Source organism: Ictalurus punctatus, chromosome 6, assembly GCF_001660625.3.
Source record: "Ictalurus punctatus breed USDA103 chromosome 6, Coco_2.0, whole genome shotgun sequence".
NCBI classification, from domain to species: domain Eukaryota; kingdom Metazoa; phylum Chordata; class Actinopteri; order Siluriformes; family Ictaluridae; genus Ictalurus; species Ictalurus punctatus.
In genome coordinates this window covers 1,214,493-1,236,410 of record NC_030421.2, presented here as the reverse complement: position 1 = coordinate 1,236,410, position 21,918 = coordinate 1,214,493, and the positions used below count along the sequence as shown (strand labels likewise).

The 21,918-nt window shown below is 39.8% G+C and overlaps 2 protein-coding genes and 1 long non-coding RNA gene across 5 annotated transcripts; 2 read left to right on the top strand and 1 right to left on the bottom strand.

The window, feature by feature from the left end:
• Nucleotides 1–1,281: 1,281 nt before the first annotated feature.
• gpa33b (glycoprotein A33 (transmembrane), paralog b) lies at nucleotides 1,282–7,022 on the top strand. Its single transcript, XM_053680661.1, has 7 exons — nucleotides 1,282–1,586; nucleotides 2,872–3,041; nucleotides 3,191–3,407; nucleotides 3,610–3,774; nucleotides 5,210–5,326; nucleotides 5,461–5,584; nucleotides 5,707–7,022. The coding sequence occupies exons 1-7, from the start codon at nucleotides 1,535–1,537 to the stop codon at nucleotides 6,254–6,256; spliced, it is 1,395 nt and encodes a 464-aa protein (XP_053536636.1). The 5' UTR covers nucleotides 1,282–1,534; the 3' UTR covers nucleotides 6,257–7,022.
• An 84-nt stretch (nucleotides 7,023–7,106) lies between these two features.
• ildr2 (immunoglobulin-like domain containing receptor 2) lies at nucleotides 7,107–21,723 on the top strand. Of its 3 annotated transcripts, XM_017470818.3 has the most exons (10): nucleotides 7,107–7,253; nucleotides 9,172–9,501; nucleotides 10,453–10,572; nucleotides 16,960–17,016; nucleotides 17,611–17,757; nucleotides 17,885–18,046; nucleotides 18,880–18,993; nucleotides 19,532–19,730; nucleotides 19,830–20,478; nucleotides 21,089–21,723. In XM_017470818.3, the coding sequence occupies exons 1-10, from the start codon at nucleotides 7,112–7,114 to the stop codon at nucleotides 21,122–21,124; spliced, it is 1,956 nt and encodes a 651-aa protein (XP_017326307.2). In that variant the 5' UTR covers nucleotides 7,107–7,111; the 3' UTR covers nucleotides 21,125–21,723. The 3 variants fall into 3 exon arrangements, with proteins under 3 accessions (XP_017326307.2, XP_053536620.1, XP_017326308.2); XM_053680645.1 differs by lacking the exon at nucleotides 16,960–17,016; XM_017470819.3 differs by lacking the exon at nucleotides 18,880–18,993.
• On the bottom strand, nucleotides 13,937–16,419 carry LOC124628280 (uncharacterized). Its single transcript, XR_006982728.2, has 3 exons — nucleotides 16,294–16,419; nucleotides 15,775–15,934; nucleotides 13,937–14,126 (listed from the first exon to the last, which is right to left on the bottom strand). It is a non-coding gene; the product is annotated as an uncharacterized LOC124628280 (long non-coding RNA).
• Nucleotides 21,724–21,918: the final 195 nt, after the last annotated feature.

The following is a 21,918-nucleotide window of genomic DNA, read 5'->3' as shown; positions in this document are numbered from 1 at the left end:
TGTTGCTGGCATCATACCATCAACAGTATTTACTGTGTACATTTAGTATGTATCTTTCACCGGGAAACATGAATATAGTATATAATATATACAAATAATTTAAGGTACATATGTAGACATTGAGGACTAGAGATATACATTGACTGCTATACTCTAAAGGCCAATTAAAGGCATATCACATGCACCTTGCAAGGTAAAATATGGCATCCTTGAGCGTATAACACTGCAGTCACAGTTTGACACATTTATTTCTGAAGATTTATACTGTATCCTAATCTGGATCATATTATTTTGGGAAGTTGCTTTGGATAAAAGCGTCTGCTAAATGAATAAATGTAAATGTAAATGTAAGTTAGGTGTATGATCATTATCATTCCAAGATAGACTGTAGGCATAACAGCAATTGAACATATGAATGTTTCTGATCTGCAATTGATTTTGGTGTTCAAGTTAGCTTCAGAAAATTACAGTTTACTTGATCGCCCTCCTCTTGTGACCAAGGACTGCATATTATCACTTTACAGCATTAAAATAATAATAATAATAATAATAATAATAATAATTATTATTATTATTATTATTATTATTATTATTATTATTATTATTATTATTATTATAATAAGTTATAACTCTTTTAAGTTATCCTTTATCTCAGTGTAAAAGGTTTGTCCTTAGCTACAGTAATGCATACTTGCTTTATTCATTAGAAAGAACAACAAGGGTAATTATGGTAGTTTAATCTGTTAACTTAATATATGCATTTGATATGTTAAATGCAATTACAAATCCATTTTCCTGAAACATGTTAAATGTTTGACCGTCAGCCAAAATGTAAAATTAAAGACCAGTTTTCTAAACAGAGATTAAGTCAAGTACAATTTGGTTTATAAAAAATAAAATAAAAAGTTGATTGAAGCAAATCTTGCTGACGCTAAAGCTATATCGCCACCTGCTGGTTAGAAATGGGCATGGCACAATTTACGCCGTCTTTCTTGAATCTCCAACCGTGGGTCTGTGGATTGACCTTCTAGGGGGGGAAAGAAGAATAATGAGAATGAATGCCAAAAATAAACAAATACCAAAGGGGGAAACACTCCCATGATGAAAATGACGATGATGTCATCAGCATGAAGGCTGTTGATTTATATGTGTTAAGACTACAGCTAGTGTACTTTGTGTGATTGTTATGATTAATTATAGGCTAATTGCTTGGTACCTTGAGACAGTGCAGATTCAACTCTAAAGCAGTTGTGTATTTGTACATGCTTATAACTCTATAATGTCTGCTTTCATATTTGAGTGGTAAGATAGGACAGTAGATCATAGATATGTAAGGTCACTGAAAGTCCAAAGGGTGAAAAGGGTGTGGTTAGTGTCCAGATGGAGCCGTTTTAATTACCACACATGTTGACCTAGCAGTCATAAGGAAGTGTTCAGACACTAAACCAGTATCTGTAAGGATAATTACCTTAAAAATAAAACCTAAGTTAAATTAATCTAAAATAATTATATTTGAATGGAATAATCGAGCGAAATGGACACGTGGAAACTGAGATTTTGTGGAACTGGCGTGCTACTGATGTCAGGTAACATTTGAATATACACTTATGACTAATCACTATCATCATGTATAAGAAAAATACTTCGTATTTTATTATTAGATAAAACATTTTATTTACTGTATATCATTAAATAAAGTCCTCCAGCAAAAGCCTCATATAGATAGAGCAATAACTTTATGAATTTCATGATGATAATATATTGTGATAAATTAGAATATATGTATATAAAATGTAGATGTAGAATGTGTATAAATATATTCAGTGTATACTCATTGTAAATGTGTATTGTATTGTCAATTCTCTACTGTAAATCTCATTGTTAATGGGCTGCTTTTGCACACGACAATATACTGTATGTATTCAAAGTAATATATTGGAATTAAACTTCTCTATGTGTTTCAAACCTTTACTTAGGAGCAGATGCACTTTCTCAGTATAATATTACTTACGTATCCCATATGTTGTAATGCCACGCTGACACTGTATGAGGGTTGTTGGAGTTTTTAAGTTCATGTTGGTGTACCTTGGTAAGTTGGCACACCTAACTACCTAACTCTCCTATACGTTATACGTAGGTATAGCTATGCAGAGACTAGAGATCAGCTTTTTCATGCACGGTGTGTGTTGATCATCTTCTAGCCCTTCATCAGTAGGCCATTTCTAACCACAGGACCAGTGCTGGCTAGGTACTATTGGTTGGTGGATTGATTGTCAACCCAGCAGTGACAAATGCCACACACACTACCATGTTGGGAGGCCGACAAATTGTGTAGCGTAAGAGATGGGACACAGTCAGTAATTGTATACCTGCAAGGTGACCTATATTAGGTAGAAATGATAAAAAATGACCAAGGACTGTAGCTAATATTGTACAATATATTTTAAAATAAGCACATTTTTAAAAGATTTAAATTTTAAATGTTGCTGTCTTGAACTTTTTACAAATGCTAAAGATGTGTGTGTGTGTGTGTGTGTGTGTGTGTGTGTGTGTTTATATAAAAACCACAACCAATCCAATGGTACCACAGAATAAAAGGTTTGATTGAAGTATAGAAATGTGGTTGTAATACTGTAATTTGGTACAATATTTGGAGCAGTAGTAGATATCTGCACATAGAAAGACAGTAAGAAAGGCTTCCACATATCCTGTTATCTTCTGTTTTATGGATATTGTGGTCCTTTTATAATATACTGTGTGCACCCGAGTCAGTAGAACGTTTAAATTTTTTTATAAACTTATTATTTTGTGGATCTGGTTACGGAAGATGATTGAAAGACTGATTTACTGTCTGGTTTGTGTTTTATATAGTGATTTCTGCTACAATCGGATTACAAGTTAGTATTCCACAGTCTATATATGAAGTTGCCCGAGGTGATGAAGTGATCATAACGTGCAGTTTTGAGCCTAAAAATCCGGTGAATCGACTCATTGTCATTTCGTGGAGCGGTGATGCTGACGGGTCATTTGATGATGAAGGGGTATGAAGCATTGTCATAAGTTGTACAAGACCATAAAGACAACTTCATATGTATACTTTAATTATACGTTCCTTTCCCGGTGTGCATACGGGGTGACCTAAATGTGCTTTTCAAATAAGAAAATAATTTTTGATTTCTTTCTACTACAGGTTTTGTTCGGGACCTTCTATTCCAATGATAACCATGTAGATATCAATGCAATGTATGAAGGCAAAGCCAAGATTGAGAGTGATGTGAATGAAAAAGTCTCAAAACTAATACTGAAGCAAGTCACTTTGCGAGAAAGAAGACGCATCAAATGTTTTGTCCAGATTCCTGGTGATACAGAGGGCCAAACATCAGCTTCAACCTCTCTTGAGGTCCTGGGTGAGAATGTGTTAATCAGAACTATCGTCAATATAAAGCTCATTTTGCAGCATTCATAAAGTTATTATCCTGGTATGCATGTGAGTATGCGAGCATACATGCTTAAATAAAAATACAGTGTCCAGTACACTGTAGATATATAGAGGATGTGTTTCTCTGACCTGACCTCGTGTGTTTTATGTTATTTGATTCTGTTTGACAGTTGCACCATCAGATCCTCTCTGTAAGATTAAAGGCACTGCAGAGTATGGACAAAATATCAGCTTGACCTGTGTCTCTGAAGAGGGCTCCCCAGATCCAACCTACCAGTGGCAGAGCTATGATGTCAAAAACATCCTAAGATCACTTCCACCCAAAGCCACTGACAGTATGTGTGTGCTTTTAAAAAATTGTCCTGTTCTATTTACCACGACTGTCATACAGAGTGTGCATGTATGTATGTATGTATGTATAATCAGATTCAAACTCACGTACAACAATAATCACCATGCTGCATGTGTCATCAATTAAGTGATTCTGATTAACCCCAGATAAATATAAGCTGTTTAATGTTTCCAAACCATTAGATAGACCAATGAAGACTGAAAAGGCCATTAGAAAATGGGGCACCACAGTGACATTACCAAAAAAGATAGGCAAAATAGACAAAAGGACAAGATGAAAAGTTATCAGGGAGGCTGCCAAGTGACCTATGGCAATATTAAAGGAGCTGCAGGAATATCTGGCAAGTACTAGTCACTCCCTGCATGTAACAACAGTCTCTCATATTCTTCACATATCTGAGATATGGGGTAGGTTGGCTAGATGGCAGCCCACAAAATAAAATCCAAGCCTGCTGAAATAACCCCAGCCAGGTTGTAAAATGTGTCATGGTCTGATGAGACCAAGTTTGAACTTTTTTATGCATAATTCTAAAAGATATATTTGACACGAAAACAAGACAGTTTATCACCCAAAGAACACCATGCACATGAAGAAGAAAATGGCTTTTCTTCAGCTGGGACTGGGGCTCTACTCAAGATAGAGGGAATAATAGATAGCTCCAACTAACAATCTATTTCTCCACAAAACCTGCAGGGCCTCAGAAAGACAGCTAAAAATGAAGAAAAATGTTACCTTCCATCATGATAACAACCCAAACCACAAATCCAAGTCAGCAAAGGAACGGTTTTAGAAGAAGAAGATGAATGATTTGGGATGGCCCGGTCAGATCTAAATCCTATAAAACAAATTTTTTAAACAAGTAAAACTGTGGAACGCCTTGAAGAGAGTTATACACAGGAAATCCGCTTGCAGATTGATAGATCTGGAGTATTTTTGCAAGGAAGAGTGGAATAAAATTGCCAAATGAAGATGTGCTCAATAGACTCTTACCCCAAAACACTGAGTACTGTGTTACAAGCAAACGGTGCATTAACAAATGCAGAAAGTATGTGGACACCTGACCATCACACCCATATGTGGTTTTTGAAAATCCCATTCTAGATTTAGCCGTTTTTTACTGTTAGAATAACAGACTAGCCTTCACTCCTCCAATATAATAACCTCCACTCTTCAGGGAAGGCTTTCCACTAGATTTTGGAGTGCGGCTGTTTAGATCTGACATGATTTATCTGGGATTAATTCTTCTTCTTCTTCTTCTTTTTTTTTTTTTTTTTTACATCACAAAAACTTAACAGAGTTGTGTATAATTTATATATATATATATATATATATATATATATATATATATATATATATATATATATAAATATTCACTGTGTGAAACTGTGACAATTTCTTATCTTTGAACTCTTTAACAGAGGATGGAGTGCTGTCTCTGTTCAATGTGTCCATAGACACATCAGGTTACTACATTTGCACATCAACCAATAAGATCCGCTCTGCAAAGTGCAACATCACCTTAGCGGTCATGCCATGTGAGTGTTCCCTTTTGACGTTACTGAACTGTCCAGAGCTGCTTTTCCCAAACGCATAGAAACATTGAGATGTTTATTAAGTCTGATCACATTTGTCTTTAACACCCGTGTTATCATCTACCTGATCTTTGCAGCTACAATGAAAATTGGAGTTACAGCAGGAATCATTGGAGGCTGCGTTGCCGGACTTGCAGTGCTTGTACTAATAATTTACTGCTGCTGTAAAGGCAAGCAACAGCCAGAGGAATTTGACATGGAGTAAGAGTTCTTCATAATTTTATTTATGATCATGTAATCCCAATGTTTTATTCAAAACAGTTTATTCTGATCAGGAACACAGTTGTGTGCTCTTTTCACTGAATAAAGTCTCTTTGATTTAGACCTCCAATGGTAGAATACCATGCCATTCCGAAGCAAGAGCCACAAGACGATGGTTCTGGAGATGTAAGGAAGACTAGTATCGAAGGCCGCATTGACCAGATAGAGAGGTATGGGACGAAGCCTGAAAAGGACAGCGATCGTAATTCTAATCGGCGGTTTGATTATGATGATCATCAAGATGAACCTCCTGAGAGGTATGACGATCGCAGAGACAGGCGAGGTCATAACGAAGACCGCAGAGAACGTTATGATGACCGCACACGTCATTACGATGACCAGAGGAATCGCTATGATGATAGCAGAGATCAATATGATGATCGGCAAAATCGCTACGATGGCCGCAGGGATCGTATCGATGACGAGCAGGATCGCTACAGCTATGAAGGCTATGACGATGACAGAGGTGACTACAGCCAGAACCGCTATGACGATTACAGACATTCTTTTGATGACCGCAGAGAAGATCCTATAGATCGCCAGGGTCGCTACGACAACAACAGAGTTCGTTATGGGCGCCAAAATCGATACACTGATCGCCACGATCGTTAGGAAGATCGTCAGCTTTACGACCATTACAGTGACCGGAGAAATGTATGTACTGTAGAGAATGTGTAATTGTAAGGATGATACCTAAGAAGTTCATTTACTTTGGAAGATGGTAGTTACATTTGATGAATTCAATTATTTTTTCCCCCCACTTTAATCACTATTATGTATTATGATGTACATTTATTGCAAAAGAGTTTTGGCCTGTAATTTAATATGGAGGAACTTTTGGGGTAACTCTTATTTTTGTTAAATTATTAGATGAAAATATATGTATTTGGCATGTACTCATGAACACTGGTCATGATCTTTGGATATTTACTCTCATTCAAATGTCACTGTACCCCATTATGAAACACAATGTAGAGGTTTCGACTCCACTAATTACACACACAATGCTAAGTGCATACTCATACTGGCAGAAAATATGTAGAAATAGTCCCAGTTAAACAGTGTTCATAACACTTTATTATTAACAACAATTATAATAACAACAAAAAAAATCCATCGTTGTAAGGAACTGTGGAGCACTTCTTATCAACATGGTTATTGTAATTAAAAGTGTATTATATAGATGATGATTGTATCAGCCTAATGAAACACTTCTGATTGTATTTTCCCTGTTGGATGCGACTGTTTTCGGGTAAAATGGGTAATGTACATAACATGATCTCAGTTTTTGTTTTTTATAACGTCTCCCATATTCAGTGTGTTCATTAAATAAAGTGTTTCACCTTGTAAAGTGTGCATACAAACACATTATATTTGGTAATTGATTTCATTTAGACACATTAGTAATCCCCAGTTCTGAGTGTCCCCCCCCCCTCCTGTGTAAAATGGTACACTCCAGTCTCTCTGATGTTAACCCATCTGCCTGGAGGGCACGAGCATGAGGCGAGCAGCGGGTCCGGGGGAATAACAGCACCGGGTAGTTTATGTGCTTTTATTTGGACAATGAGATTTATTCCGAGTCACTGGATTCCAGTCGTACTTATTTCAGGTAAGTCTTTCAAACTATTATTTTCAGAAGAAGGTGTCACACTTGAAAAGTGTGAAACAGGTTGATTCAGCAGTTCAGTTTTACTGTGTGTTTAAACTACAGGGGGATAACACTAACACTAAAGTGGACTGATAAAGAGTGAAAACCCCCAAAATGCAGGACTGCTGGGTCTCTGTCTGGGGTGTGTTCCCAAACAGCATAGTTTGCCTTGTGCAACATTTATTTATTTGTGTGTGTGTGTGTGTGTGTGTGTGTGTGTGTGTGTGTGTGTGTGTGTGTTTTGAAAACCAGGCACTCCTGTCCTGCTGACCCTAAAGTGAATGTGTTTAATGCAGAGCTCTGGGAGTATATAATGATACCCCAGGCTGAGAGGAGAGACTGCAGGAATGAGAGTACATTGTATCAGATCTGTTTTAGATCTGAAACACAGGGTTTAATGTCTGATTCTGTTTCCTGTGTCTCTTGATAGATACATAACTTTCCCTTGCTTTCATAAGGATGGGAAATCTCAGTGGTGGGATAAAGATATTACTCTGACCCACTTTGTTGATTTGAATGGCCGAGTTATTAGTGTTTTGTTTTGATAGATTTAACTTTTTTTTTAAAAAACTTTAAAAAAAAATATATTTTTACTTTCCTTGTTTTTTGACTACCGCCTGTGAAAATGAGTTTGTTGTATTAAAAAGGTTAAGGCAAGTTAAGCAATGCTGCGCTTCCTGTATTAAAATATCATTCCTTGTAACGGTTCTTTTCAAATCTCTTTGATTTAACTGGGCGTTCACGTCTGACTGGGCCAGTGGGTTTATCTTATTGGTGGGTTTTAAACGCCCTCCTCTTCCCTTGCACTGGGTCGTATTGGGTGGGGGTTCTCCATAATGACGAACAATGAATCAGGCTGACAACAAAAGGAGAGAAAAGAGATGGGCTTTACTGCCCTGGCTGGGAGACTCGGAGAATAGAGGGTACATCGTGGTCAGCGTTGGGTCTGATGATGGTCAAGCGGGGTTTTGAGCGGTTTGTATATAGAGCCGAAGTGGATACAGGTCTCAAACAGGTCTGTTCTAAACAGGCTGTAATCTTAAAACAGGGGAAATTATTTTTGAATTGTGAACTATGGCTCTACGGTTATGCAGAGAGTGAGCGCCTTCCCGAGAGTCCTCTCGTTATTTCCTCTTGTTTAGGAATGTTTAGATCTCAACAGCACCACCAAACTCAGACGAACAGCAGACCGTGACCTCTCTCTCTAAATCGACAAACCCCCTACCTCAGTTAACCCCCCCTACACACACACACACACACACACACAGTCAGGAATTTTACTTAATTACACAGCCAGGAAAAACAACACACACACACACACACACACACACACACACCCATCCTTTTGATTCTGTCCAGCTTGCTATCTCCCACACAGCTGGACAAATACAAGTACAGTCTTTCATGGTCAGATATGCACACGTTCACACACAGAGCGGATGACTAGGTCCAGATGTTATTAGGTATTTGTGTTTTCAGGTTATTGCTTTTCATTCGTTCTGTCTGATTTATTTATTTTATTTTTTAGACGAGAGAGGATTTTGCTTGGAATGAAGGCAAGCCATGTTCGTGTTTATTTGAGTTGATACTAGCCAGTGAATATGCACAGACTGGAGCATAATCAAAGCACAGTATAAAACATTTATAACATGAGAGTTATGAGACATTTAATCTGCAATGCTTATATTACCTTCCAAATATACTGGATATTTAAATGAATTTAGCTTCAACCACGTCATTAAATTAATTTCGATACAGCCACGCTGTGTTTGTATTTGATTCGAGACGGTGTGCTGTCTTTTACCATTCTGAAGAATCGCATCCAAATTCATGGATAAAGTGCCAAATGATCTGACTCCTTCTCTCTGTCTGTTTCCAGGGTTGACTTGCGACTGTGTTCACGTGACGGTAAAGGATGAGAAGAAGTTTGCCATGCTGTTTTCCTCGGTGGTGCTGCAGTGCCAGTACAAAACCCAATCCACCAATCTCCCTACGGTGCAGTGGCAGTACAAGTCTTACTGTACAGACCGAACCAGAGAGTCGTTCACCTTCCTTGAGACGCTGGGAGTCCATGGCTCTAATCTGGGGGCCAAAAGCCACTTGGACTGCTCCGATGCAAGTCGTACTGTCCAAATCGTGGCCTCCAAGCAAGGAAACTCCTTGACCCTGGCTAACCAATATAAAGGCAGAGATATCTCCATTATCAACAGTAATGTATTCTAATCTTGGTATTTGAATAATATTTGCAGCGAGGATCTATTATTCAATGGCCTTTTGATGCATCTGTAAATTTAACATGGGACCATCTATGCACAATGCCAGTCCAAAACGCCTATATAGAACCCCGTAGAGGTTTAATTTGGTTAAGCATAAACCGCCATTCTGACTCGGTCCCACACGGGGTGTAATTATTAGTGCAATACGATATTCGATGACTTTACAGGAGGGAGCCTGGTCAATGATTAATCAGTGACATCATCTGGATTGTTTAAGATACTGCATGAAAGGGGAACCAACCCGCGTGAGGTGTGTAGATTTAAATTCAAAAGAGTGCTTAGGGGCAAATTAAAGTTTGGATAGAATTGCACACCATTAGTTGAAATGTGATGATTTTGTTAAGTCACATTCAATATTGCACTAATTTCAGTATAAGTATAATCTCAGAACATACAGTGTATTTTTCTTGGTGACTGGGGTAGTGTGTGTGTGTGTGTGTGTGTGTGTGTGTGTGTGTAATCTGTCTTTGCAGGAAACACTGGCAATTGTGTTCTACTTTTCCTGTTCTCTAAATAGGGCACAGTTTTTTCTCTGGACTACACAATGGCCAGGCGCTGGCCTCGATGAGGAATACTTGAGCTCTCCTGCTCCTCACAAAACTCCCCCACATCACTCCTTATCAAAAACAAACGCACTCCCCCATGCCTTTATTAAACAAGCACTCTTACCCTCCTTTACCTAGCAGCAGAGTACAGGGCTGTGCATTGCATAGATCATGAGTGGCATTTCTTTTGTTTCATTTTTTTATTTTTTTTGGACAATCTTGATGCTGTAAAGTCTGATCGTTTTCATATTAGAATTTTGAAATAAAACCTAAAACTGTGTATAAAGGTTTGCCTCAGGAATAGTGACTGAGGTTTAACAAAATGCTCTTGATGTTCAGAAGCAGACCTTCGTATCGGAGCGCTACATTGGGGCGACAGTGGCGTGTACGTCTGTAGGGTGATCAGTAGTGATGATCTGGAGGGCAAGAATGAAGATCAGGTGGAGCTGCTGGTGCTGGGTGAGTCATATCCTCCACAACACAGACTAGAACTGCTAATGCACATTTCAAAAGAACTACAGTACTAAAATGGTAGATATTTCACGTCAAACCACAGAACTTGTTGAATTCTCAAATCGGATCGGACTAATACGCTAATACAGTACGTTATTGTTTCTATGGTAACAGCTTGCTTGTTTTGCAGATGTTCCACAATGTTAAAATGATACGTAATAGGATACAGCGTATGGTGTGTAGTTCTGTGATAAATAAAATAACGGTTAGTGTTGCCATATTACTGTATTGTGGTATAAGAGGAATAAAACACCTCAAGATGTGCTATTATTGAAAAATGATCAATTTTGGGGTTATAACTGGCATTGCACCACTCCAATAACAGCATGCCCGGTCGTGTTTTATTCCTTCTGTAGCCTTGATTTGGCACATTTACAACAAATCGCCTGTTATAAATATGACTAGTGTACACCGATGTAAAAAAAAAAAAAGCATACATAAAAATGAAAGTTATTAGGGGCTCCCAAGTGGCCCAACAGTAAAGCATTCATCCTATCAGCCAAGGGAGCACAATTGACTGTGCTGTCTGAGTGGGAGGGATGGCATACACTCTACCCCTGTCCGTCACAGTGATACTAGCCAATTGCGGCCATCTTTGAGCTCCTGAATGCAGAACAGGGCGGGTAGCACCGCCCTGTGACTCAGCATAATCAGCAGTTCTGAAAGATGCATTGAACTGGTTTTACCTGTCTCAGAGGAAGCACCCTAAGAACCTCCACCCTCCCAAGTTGGTAGCTGTGGTATAGCTAGAGTTGACTGGTGGGTGGGAATTGGCAGTTGACCAAAATATACATTATGTTTGTACAATGGTCTGTATTATTCTATATTAAATACATCATAGCCTGTTATTTCTAATCGTTTTTTTTTTTTTAACCTTTCAATATGTTTTAATTGAAATTGACTTAAACCAGTATGTCTAATTGGTCTGACTCGGTGAGTAATTGTGAATCATGATAAGCAATGACGCTTGACTAAGCGAGTAACTTAACAGCTATCACGATGACCTTTGGGATCAAAACATTCCCGAGTCTCCAGGTCTGAATGTAAAGCCATTGTGGTTAATATGTTACACTGGTTTATTTTGTGTTCTAGTCTTGAAGTGGGTTTGGAGATTGAGGTCTTACGCGTAATCTGTGTCCGTGCAGAAAACATTTATCTTGGGCTTTTCCTCCATTCAGTTCATTTATTTAAAAAGGAACATTTCATGACTTATAATTATAACATACATTAGTTTACTTGACGATGCTGTCAAAGATTCAGGACCTAGTTATTGCTGCTTATTACAATTGTATATGATTTTCATGCATTTAGATACATTGTACCTTTGTTGGTTCCCTTCCAAGTTGTACAACACTTTACTAAATGAAATCACGTGTTCAGGCATAGCTTGTAAGCAGAAAGCTGTTTGTGTATTTTGGTGGTGTGTGTTTGTTGTGTATGGGTGAGTGTTGGAGGGTTTGGAGAACTGCTTGCTTAAGCCAGGGTTGAAATTCCTATGTACTCTTACAAGGGCTTCCATGGAAACGGCTGAATGGCGCATGCCTCTCTACAGGGATCTGTTGCTTAATAAGAGGCTTCTTTGTTCATCTGTCTCTTCTAAGGTCACTCGCATCTAAAGTACAGATCTATGTGCAAAAAAATAAAATAAAGCTGCAGGGATCCCTTGATTGTTTGGCGCTATGTGACTGCAGCGGTTACATTTCTGTCTGCTGAGCAAAGGAAGGTCCAATGCCCCTTGCTAGACAACATACGTGCAATTTATTGACATGAGCATTATAAGCCACTTCTTTGTGAGACGCAAGGCATGTCACAACCTCTTGTTTATTGGCAAACGAAGAAAGAAGGCAGTGCATTGAGTGTATTGTGGCCACTCAGTGAGCAGATTGTAATGGGTTTTGGAAGAGGAGATTGAAACATGTATCTAAAGAACGTTTACTGAGTCTAATGCCATGGTTCTCAAAGTGCCATCCGTGAAGGAAACCCAGTAGGTCCCCGATGTTTTAATTTTGTTTCGGTGGAGGAGATCACTGCCCTCCATTCTGAAACGTATTCTATTTATTATCATGTTCATTGTATAGTTGTTTAACCTGTTAGCCTGGTCATTTGAATTGAACTGATTTAATCCAAACCTCAATAACTCAAAAATAACTGTCAACTTAAGTGTAATGGCAATTTTAATAAAAACAAAATGTCTTCTCTTTTAGGAATAAATAGGCAAAACATTAATGTACAAATTTAAATAATGAGCCTAGCGAACCCCTGGGATATAAGACTGGTCTGAATTAAAATCACTTGCAGTCTAGTATTCCTGAGGATTCAACTTTGGACCTGACACTCCCCCTTTCTTATCTGCCTCGTGTTCATTTCACTCGTACTATGGCTAATGCTCTACTCCTGTTGTCTCACTCTGTTTACCTTCCCGCTCAGCTTTTCCCTCTTTGTCTATGTTGCTTTTCTCTGTTTCTCAAATTACTCTTCTGTGTGTGTGTGTGTGTGTGTGTGTGTGTGTGTGTGTGTGTGTGTGTTTTATGGAAGTCCCAGGTAGGAGAAAGCCTAGTGCCTTAGTGCTCCATTAATACTTCTTAGCTCTGCTAACTCAGCACAGTCAGTCCAACAGACTGAACCCCCCCCCCCCCCCCCCCCCCCCCCCCCCCCCATCCCCCGGCGAGGCTGTTTATGAACTGCTCATGCTCCGGGAGGGTGTGATTACACAATCCTCTGCATCATTTAAAACATTTGGTTTAAATGAAACTCATGTGATTTATGTGTTTTATACTGACGACAGTTTCTCCTGTGACATATATAAGATGTTGGAATAGACTTTAAACTTATATACACCACTTTCTCAGGCAGTAGGTTTTAAATTTGGCCAAGACTAGGTGCTGACTCGACAGTGATTCAGGACACCTCCTACCTCAAAACAAAAGCTACATTGTTACCGTGGCAATGGTGTACCCCTGACCCCTTTTTTGACTAATAGCCGGTGAGTCAGACGGGTTAATTAGTCTCCCATAATCTGTACTGTATGCTTCTGTGGAGTGTGCTGCTACTGGCTCTCCTCTCATCTTCTTAGTTTAAGCACTTTTTAAAGAATTGGATAAACCTAAGTTAAACCACTGTACATGCCAGTAGGACTACTTGTGCTCCATGACACATTAGATTAGATTTCATTCGGTTTGATTGAGTTGTATGATATTACGCCAGTGCTAAGTGTGTTGAAAGGATGTTGAGTATGAGCATCGTAGTATTTATGATTACAGCAGCTGTTCTTTGGTATAACCGTATCTAGGTGAGATTATTCGGTGAAGAAAGGGTGAGACTTGGGTGTCCATGTGGGACTATCCACAACAGCAGAAAGTGAGTCACAAGTGCAGAAGCTCCAAGCAGAAATAGTATCAGGATGAATCAGGCAGGTTCAGAGGGCAAGAGGAGCCACAGCAGTAGAATTCTGTCAGTATCAGGCACCGGCATCACATCGGGCAGCAGGAGTGCACATGTACCTCGAGGAGAGAGAGAGAGAGAGAGAGAGAGAGAGAGAAAAGACACTTAACACACTTTGAACACACTTAAAAGCAGCATCTACAACCCCAATTCTGAAAAAGTTGGGACAGTATGGAAAATGCTAATAAAAACAAAGAGGAGTGATGTGTAAATGGTGTTTGACTTGTATTTAAACAAAAAACATATAAAGACAAGGTATTTGATGTTTTGTATAATCAACTGCATAGTTTTTTGAATATTAACGTTTATTTTGAAATTGATGCATGCAAGACATTCCAAAAAGTTGGGATGGGGGTAGTTTAGGACTAATTTCAACTTCTCACATCGCTATAAGAAGGTGATGTGAAACAGGTGAGACAATCGTCTAATCAGAGTATATAAGGAGACTCCAAAAAAGATCTAGTCCTTCGAGAGCAAGGACGGGTCGAGTCTCACCGATCTGATACAGATGCGTCAGAGAATAATCCTTTTATTTGAGAAGAAAAACACTCTGTGAAGAACGTTCCCCAAAGACAAATCGTTAGGATTTTGGGCGTTTCACCTTCTACACTGCACAATATAATTAAAAGATTCAAGGAATCCGGTCAAATCTCGGTGCGTAAAGGGCGAGGCCGAAAACCACTTCTGAATGCGTGTGATCTCCGATCCCTCAGACGTCACTGTCTTAAAAACCGTCATGAGTCTGTAATGAGATCCTGACATGGGCTCGGGAATACTTTGGTAAACCTTTGTCGGTCAACACCATTCGCCGCTGCATCCACAGATGCAAGTTAAGGCTTTACTGTCCAGAAGCTCCGCCCACTTCTCTGAGCTCGGTCTCATCTGAGATGGACAGTAGCACAGTGGAGTCGTGTTTTGTGGTCCGACGAGTCGACATTTCAAATAGTTTTTGGACAGAACAGCCGTCGTGTTCTCTGGGCCAAAGAGGAAAAGGACCATCCAAGCTGTTATCAGCGTCAGGTCCAAAAGCCAGCGTCTGGCATGGGGGCGTGTCAGTGCCCATGGCATGGGTACCTAGGACATCTGTGAGGGCAGCATTAATGCAGAAAGATATGTAGACATTTTGGAGCAACATATGCTTCCATCCAGAGCAGGACAACGCTGAACCATATTCTGCCCAGATTACTAGTACATGGCTGCGTAAGCAGAGCGTGCGTGTGTGAGTATGGCCTGCTACAGTCCTGACCTGTCTCCCATTGAGAACGTGTGGCGCGTTATGAAGCGCAAAATAAGGCGATGAAGGAACCGTACAATCACGCAGCTGAAGAAATGCGTAATGGACGAATGGGGAAAATTCCACTTGCTAAACTTAACCAACTGGAGTCTTTACTCAGCGTCCAAACACTTAATAATGTTATTAAAAGAAAAGCTGATGTTACACAGCGCTGAACAATCGACTGTCCCAACTCTTTTGGAGTGTGTTCCAGTCATCAGATTTGAAATGAGTGTATATTTTCAAAAATAAATAAAATTCACAAAGTAAAACATCAAATAATGTATTAATAATGCGTTTTCCATACAGTACAGGGTGAATTAGATTTTCAAATGACTTTTTTTTTTTTTTTTTTGTATTTTCCAAACTGTCCCAACTTTTTCGGAATTGATGTTGTAGAATAATGCTCCAAATCCTCACTCGCACTCACTCACTTTGAGTAACCACTTGTCCTGGTCAGGGTTGCAGTGGATACACCCTGGATGGGACACCAGAGTAGAGCAACATTCACACACACCCATTCACTACTAGGGACATTTTTATTCAATGCACCTACTTGAAAGTTTTTGGGAGGTGGGAGGAAACCGACGAACGCTGGAGAAATCCATCGTGAACATAGGGATAACATTCACTGTTACTAATACATGTATTCTAACGTTGTCACGTTGACCTTTTGAATAACGTTGCATTAGTTACACATGCCAGTTGTTTATATAAATAGTTGTTCAGAAGTCCTTAAGATCTTTATGAAGTGGTATATTTTGTCTGTTTCACCATGTCAGTATTGAATTTGATCTGTGCTGGGTGTTTATGTATGTAATTAAGTACAGTGTGCCTACTCTCACTGCCCTCCTGTGCTTACTGTAATGCATGCTAGCGATTGTACTTACTCCAGCTTCGAACGCTTTACAAACGAGTCCATGTTTTATATGCATGCCATGCACGGTACTCACCCTGGAAGAGACTGTTAGCAATAAATAAAATACAAATGTAAACATTGTTATAGTCCTAGAATTGAAGTTGTAGATTTCTAACGTGCGTGTCACGTGAGACAGCAGGCATGTGCGTGTGCCGGTTCCCTGCAGTCACTAATGCATGTGATGTGTGAACTGTAATATGGCAGTAATATTGCACCTTGCTATAATTAGCCACCTTGCCAGAGAGGAGTGTGCCTTCTAACCCCTATCACATGACCACATTACACACATTAGCTTCCAAAATGGCATCATAAAGCATACTTTGTTCACCTGACTGTTTTGCACTGCTTAAATAACTGGATTCAGTGCCACAAGCAAGCTTTCTCTTTATTCCTATTTGCTTGCCTTTGGTTTCTGTCCACACACTTACAATCCTAGAACAGTTTTCCCACACCTGCATTCTTGTTTTAGATGAACATATCTTGCATGTGATTGTAAGTAGCTGAATAAAATCAAAATCAAAATAAAAAGATTAACCACATATCTGCATGGTTGTTGTTGTTTTTTTTTATGATTATAAATCACTGATCTTTACAAACCCTTTCTTCAATCCCAAACCTTGCATGTACTGCATCTTAACCTCTTGCCTAGACTTTTGACCTTTTCTGCTGCCGCTCACCTGTGCTCCTGTCGTCTCTGCAGGTAAGACAGGTGTGCCGAATGACGTGCTGCCTGAGTTTGAGCTGGAGGTTATGCCAGGTAGGGTGGCTCTGTTGCTCTCTGTTGTCTGCCTTGCACATCTGCATTTCAATTCTCCTTCCCGTTCTCTCTGGCAGTGGTTGTGTTAAAGCTACCTCCTCGTCTTTCTAGCTCTTCCATTAAGCTTACGTTAATTTGCACGCGCAGTCAACCTGTAATGAACTAATTTGACTGATTTGAGCCGATTCATCAAATGATTATATTGCGCTAAATACAAAACCACTCCACATTACGTGGTAAGTTAGCCGGTTACACAAACCAGAAATGCTCCATTCTTCTTCAGGATGTGATTTGTGCTGAGGGCTGAAGGTTTTGCTCATGCCCAGCCCAGAGGAAGTACATCATTAGTCCACAAACGGAGACTGACTTCAGAGATAAGGGGCTGGAAGAGACCGCACACAGACTGAATCATCTTCACTGATTTTAACTGTAGGCTTTACACCCTTTGTGTGGAAAAACGGTTCAGATCGAAACTTCCTACGGGATTGAATGATTACTGTGAGTCACAGATTAAAATGGTGGTACGTGATAGAAATGATCGTAATGTCTGAGTAGTTATACATATGCTTGTCTGTCTTTCTCTCTCTGTTGCAGAGTGGGCGTTTGTAGGATCTGTAGTCGTGGGTAGCGTTCTGCTTCTAGTGGTGCTTGGAGTGTGCTGGTGTCAGTGCTGTCCTCACTCCTGCTGCTGTTATGTACGTTGCTGCTGCTGCCCTGACACGTGCTGTTGTCCGAAGCACTGTGAGTATCCAGCCCAGACCCCCGCCCCGCCCCAAACACACCCACACCCCTATTCATATATACCATGTCGTTCTGCTTGCACTGCTGTGATTTTAAATACTCAGATCCTCTAATATATTTTTTTCAGTATATGAAGCAGGTAAAAATGCTAAAAGTGGTGGACAACCTCCTCAGATCGCCATGTATCCACCATACTATGGTGTTGCCATGGTTCCTCGAACAGCACCTTCTCTGACTGAGCCTAAGGTGCTTGCGGCGCCCCCCTCTGTGGAGAACAACACAGCTAGAGGTCAGTGAAGCTCATGACGCATTTCAGCCCTCTGTACACACAATAATAAACATCAAAATGACAAAGTTGAAGAAATTGACGTTCACAAGGCACTTCGTTGTCTAAGATCATTTAGTTCATCGATGTACTCGGTGCTTGAAAGATGTCCGTGAACTCTATCCCTTTAAAGTCCTGCACGTAATTAAGGCATGCTGTGTGGATTACTCCGGTTTGATTTCATTCATCCTTTATCCTCAAAATACAATTGACTGATATGAAAGAGTACAGGCAGATTACAAATAAACATACATTTCAGCTTTCTTTTCTTTCTTTTTTTTTTTACATAGTATTAAGCAATATTTTGCTGTAAATATATATTTATTCAGGGGCCTGTAAATAACACATTTCTAACAATTCTGCAGAAAGAACTTTATGGTTATTGCTTAGCCTCGTCACTACAGTACAAAAACACAGACCTTGTATACAAAATGTGTTGGCTGATTTGAAATAAATGAAAAATTATAAACTTTTTTATTTTTTTTTTATTTTTTTTTATGTCTGATTTGTTTCTTTAATTGATTCAAGGCAAGGTAATTTATATTATAAGCAAGGTTTATTTATATAGAACATTTTTTTTTCAACGAAGGCAATTCAACGTGCTGTACAAATCTAAAAGCAAAATAGAAGATAAGCAGGACAAGACATAAAATAGATATATAAACACTTGGAATGAAAAGACACCAGCAAGCAGGAATAAAGTTGAGGAATAGAACAAAACTCGGTATGGATTTATGTGACACTGATAGTAATCAAGGCATAATAGCAACACACAGAATGTGTGTGTGTGTCCACAGTGGGCGGCGACTATTGTCTCCAGGCCAGTCCGGTTCAGGACGCAATGAACGACATATACTGCATAGAGAGGGACCTGGCAAAGTTCCATACGGCCAAGTGGACAGGTCACCCATGTAAGCCTGTATGCAGTCAGTGTGTTTTTGTGTGAGAAACAGTAAGTGTGAGTGAGAGAGGTTGTGATCGTTGGAAATCTGGGTTCTCCTATATTTCCAACATCACCATCATCATTTTTATATAGAAGTACACAAACTTTTTACCCGTATATCTGCTGTTCATTATGTGACCTCAGTATTATTAGGGGAATCGGACGCTTGCTGTCTCCTTGGACTCGCTTTGTTTATTTTAAATTGTGGTTTAATAAGTATTGACGTTTTTATAGCAGGAAAATAATTCAGTGTTCTTCATCGATGAACGTCTTGAAGAACCTGTAATAATGCTGAAAAGTCAATAAACAAAACCAAAACAGATATTGATGTGCTGCTTACGTGTGCCTTTTTTTCTTTTGTAAATTTACTGTACAGTTCATTAGAAACTTTAATGAATATAGAATTTCTATTGCAATTTCTGATTAAATAGTTTGCAATATAATTAGTGTTTGTCTTAATAATAATAATAATAATAATAATAATAATAATCTTATGTTGCCAACAGCTGGCAGTGTATCAGAGCTAAGCTCCTTGCATGATGGCGATGTGGACTTCAGGCAGACCTATAGGCAGGTGCAAAAGAAAGCTCTGCCTCCAATCAGAGACCCCAGCAACGAGTCACAGTTCCACACAGCTTCCACAGCTCACAGACTCCGTCCCACACACTGTCGAAGCAGTCGCACTGAAGAACAGCCTGATAGCCGGTATAAGTTTCATATGTGTGCGTTTGTGCTTGTGTTTATGTTGATCCTTTGCCAAGCTTTGAGCCGTGTATGCTAATTCTTGCGGGAATCGTTATGTAGGTGGAACTGCCGCTCGGAGCACCTGCCCAGGAAGGCCTTTGACACCAGGGGTCGCACGGGGTCTCTGGATGAACTGGAGGAGTTTGCGAGGAACTATGGGCACCGAGCTGGAAGGAGGGGTGACTTTCATGATTTCCGTGACCCCGAGCAAGATTTTGACATGGAACTGAGGTGCCAGAATGAGTACAGGCCACGTGGTTTCCGGAATGATGATGATGATGATGATGCTAACTGGCGGCGCCATAGCCCCCCGTTGCCCCCACAAAGGGGACATTACACCAGCAGTGAACGGTATGGTACTCGTAGAAAGTCATACAATGATGTCTATTTGACCTCTGTGCTGGAGCGCAAGGCAAGGGGCCAGGGAGAATGCGGTGGGCGGGTTGATGAGGACAGTGACACGCCATCAAAGAGCTCCAAGAAGAACAGTGACTGTTACTACAGTAGATCAAGCAATCGACCCGAGGAGGATGAGTCCTTGCCTCCGTACTGTGAGGTAGATCGCTGCCGGACTGAAGAACCTGCGGAACAAGAACGCTGTCGGACCATGGAGCCGGCCACGAGGCCGTTCTCTTACACTCGCCCTAATCAAAGCATGTCCCACACTCTGCAGGACCTCAGGGAGGACAAGAACAAACCCAGAAAATTGGTGAGTTATCTCTAGGGGTCTCTGCTATGATGCCACTTACGCTTTTACCCCTGAGAGTTCAAAACTATTAAGCACGAAATGCGACGAAGATGGTCCTTCAAGTGATTTCAGGTGCACTTAAACAGCAAAGAAAGGACTCAAACAGTAGATGTGAAGAATTATGCAGAGAATAATTACTAGACACCTTTAGGATTTCAGCATTCATCTGGAGTCTATTACTTGTTTCAGGAATGAGATCCATAGAGTCCCTAGAGTAATCATTTAAAGTCCAGATATTCACAAAGATGTGCCTCGGACACAGGATGCGTCAGACTGAATACCGATATGAAATGTTTATTTAGCAGATATGTGCTTTGTCTGAAAAAAATAAACATGTCCTGTAGTAGGGTCTTACATAACAGAACTTGGACGCTTTGTGAATTGCATCGTTAGCTTTAGATGTTTAGGCTTTAAGGTCCACGGGTTTTAAACTCGTCACACGGTGTATCACTAACAGGGCTTATCTGAATCCTGGAGCTTGTGCTCGCTTTCATCTGCAGAGCCTCTTACTAACTACACAGCTAACTTGTTTCTGGGGTCTTTAATATGTGGCTCTTGGTGTTTTTAACAGACCACTCATCTAAGCAGAGACTCCCTCATTGTCTGAAGCTCTTGAGTATCCACGTCGCTGATCACACTGGACTCGCATCGTACTATTGACATGCACCTACAGGGACATGCACAAAACAGCATGAACGCATACCATGTACATCAGAGAAATAATGACACTGGAGTCGATCAGCGTGTGTGTGTGTGTGTGTGTGTGTGTGTGTGTGTGTGTGTGTGTGTGTGCATAAAAATGCATGTGTGTTTCATTTATGAATGCATGCTTGTGTCAGTTTGTTTAAAGCCGGCAAATCATTCATCTTTTTTGGACCTATCAGTATTGATCTCTTCTTGCCCTTAATCAGAGAACAAATGGGCAGTGAATCCTCTCTCAGCTGCACAAAACCCTATAGACTGAAAAGACCTCATAAAACCTTGTTTTCATTTCTTTCTTGATGAAGCCTTGATATTAAGTACTGTATTTGTGTACCTTTTTTTTTTTAATTATTATTATTATTGTTTTATGTTTGCACTATAGATTAAGTTTGCATTTCAGTGTTAATCGAGTCTCCCGCATGGGGAGTATGGAATGATTTTTGGTCATACGCTTTTGAGTATTTCACTTGTTTGAATTAAAAACTCTTGATGTAAACACTTCCATCTTTAATGTTGTGTGATATTTGTTTAATTACTACGGCTGATAACGTGTGTGCTCATGATAAATTACGAATGCTCTTTATCTTGTATCGGTGTCAAGCACTAAACACACACTGCTTATGTACACACACCTCATTCATAAGAAAGACAGACATATAACAGCGGGATAACCGATCTGTAATGGTAATGGTGCTCACT

Bases quoted from the DNA above. Each gene is read 5' to 3' on its own strand.
- ildr2 (XM_017470818.3), top strand. From the start codon at position 7,112: ATGTTAACCCATCTGCCTGGAGGGCACGAGCATGAGGCGAGCAGCGGG. The intron at 7,254-9,171 runs GTAAGTCTTTCA...GTCTGTTTCCAG, and splicing joins TCCAGTCGTACTTATTTCAG to GGTTGACTTGCGACTGTGTT. The intron at 17,017-17,610 runs GTAGGGTGGCTC...TCTCTGTTGCAG, and splicing joins TGAGCTGGAGGTTATGCCAG to AGTGGGCGTTTGTAGGATCT.
- gpa33b (XM_053680661.1), top strand. From the start codon at position 1,535: ATGGACACGTGGAAACTGAGATTTTGTGGAACTGGCGTGCTACTGATG. The intron at 3,408-3,609 runs GTGAGAATGTGT...TCTGTTTGACAG, and splicing joins AACCTCTCTTGAGGTCCTGG to TTGCACCATCAGATCCTCTC. The intron at 5,585-5,706 runs GTAAGAGTTCTT...TCTTTGATTTAG, and splicing joins CCAGAGGAATTTGACATGGA to ACCTCCAATGGTAGAATACC.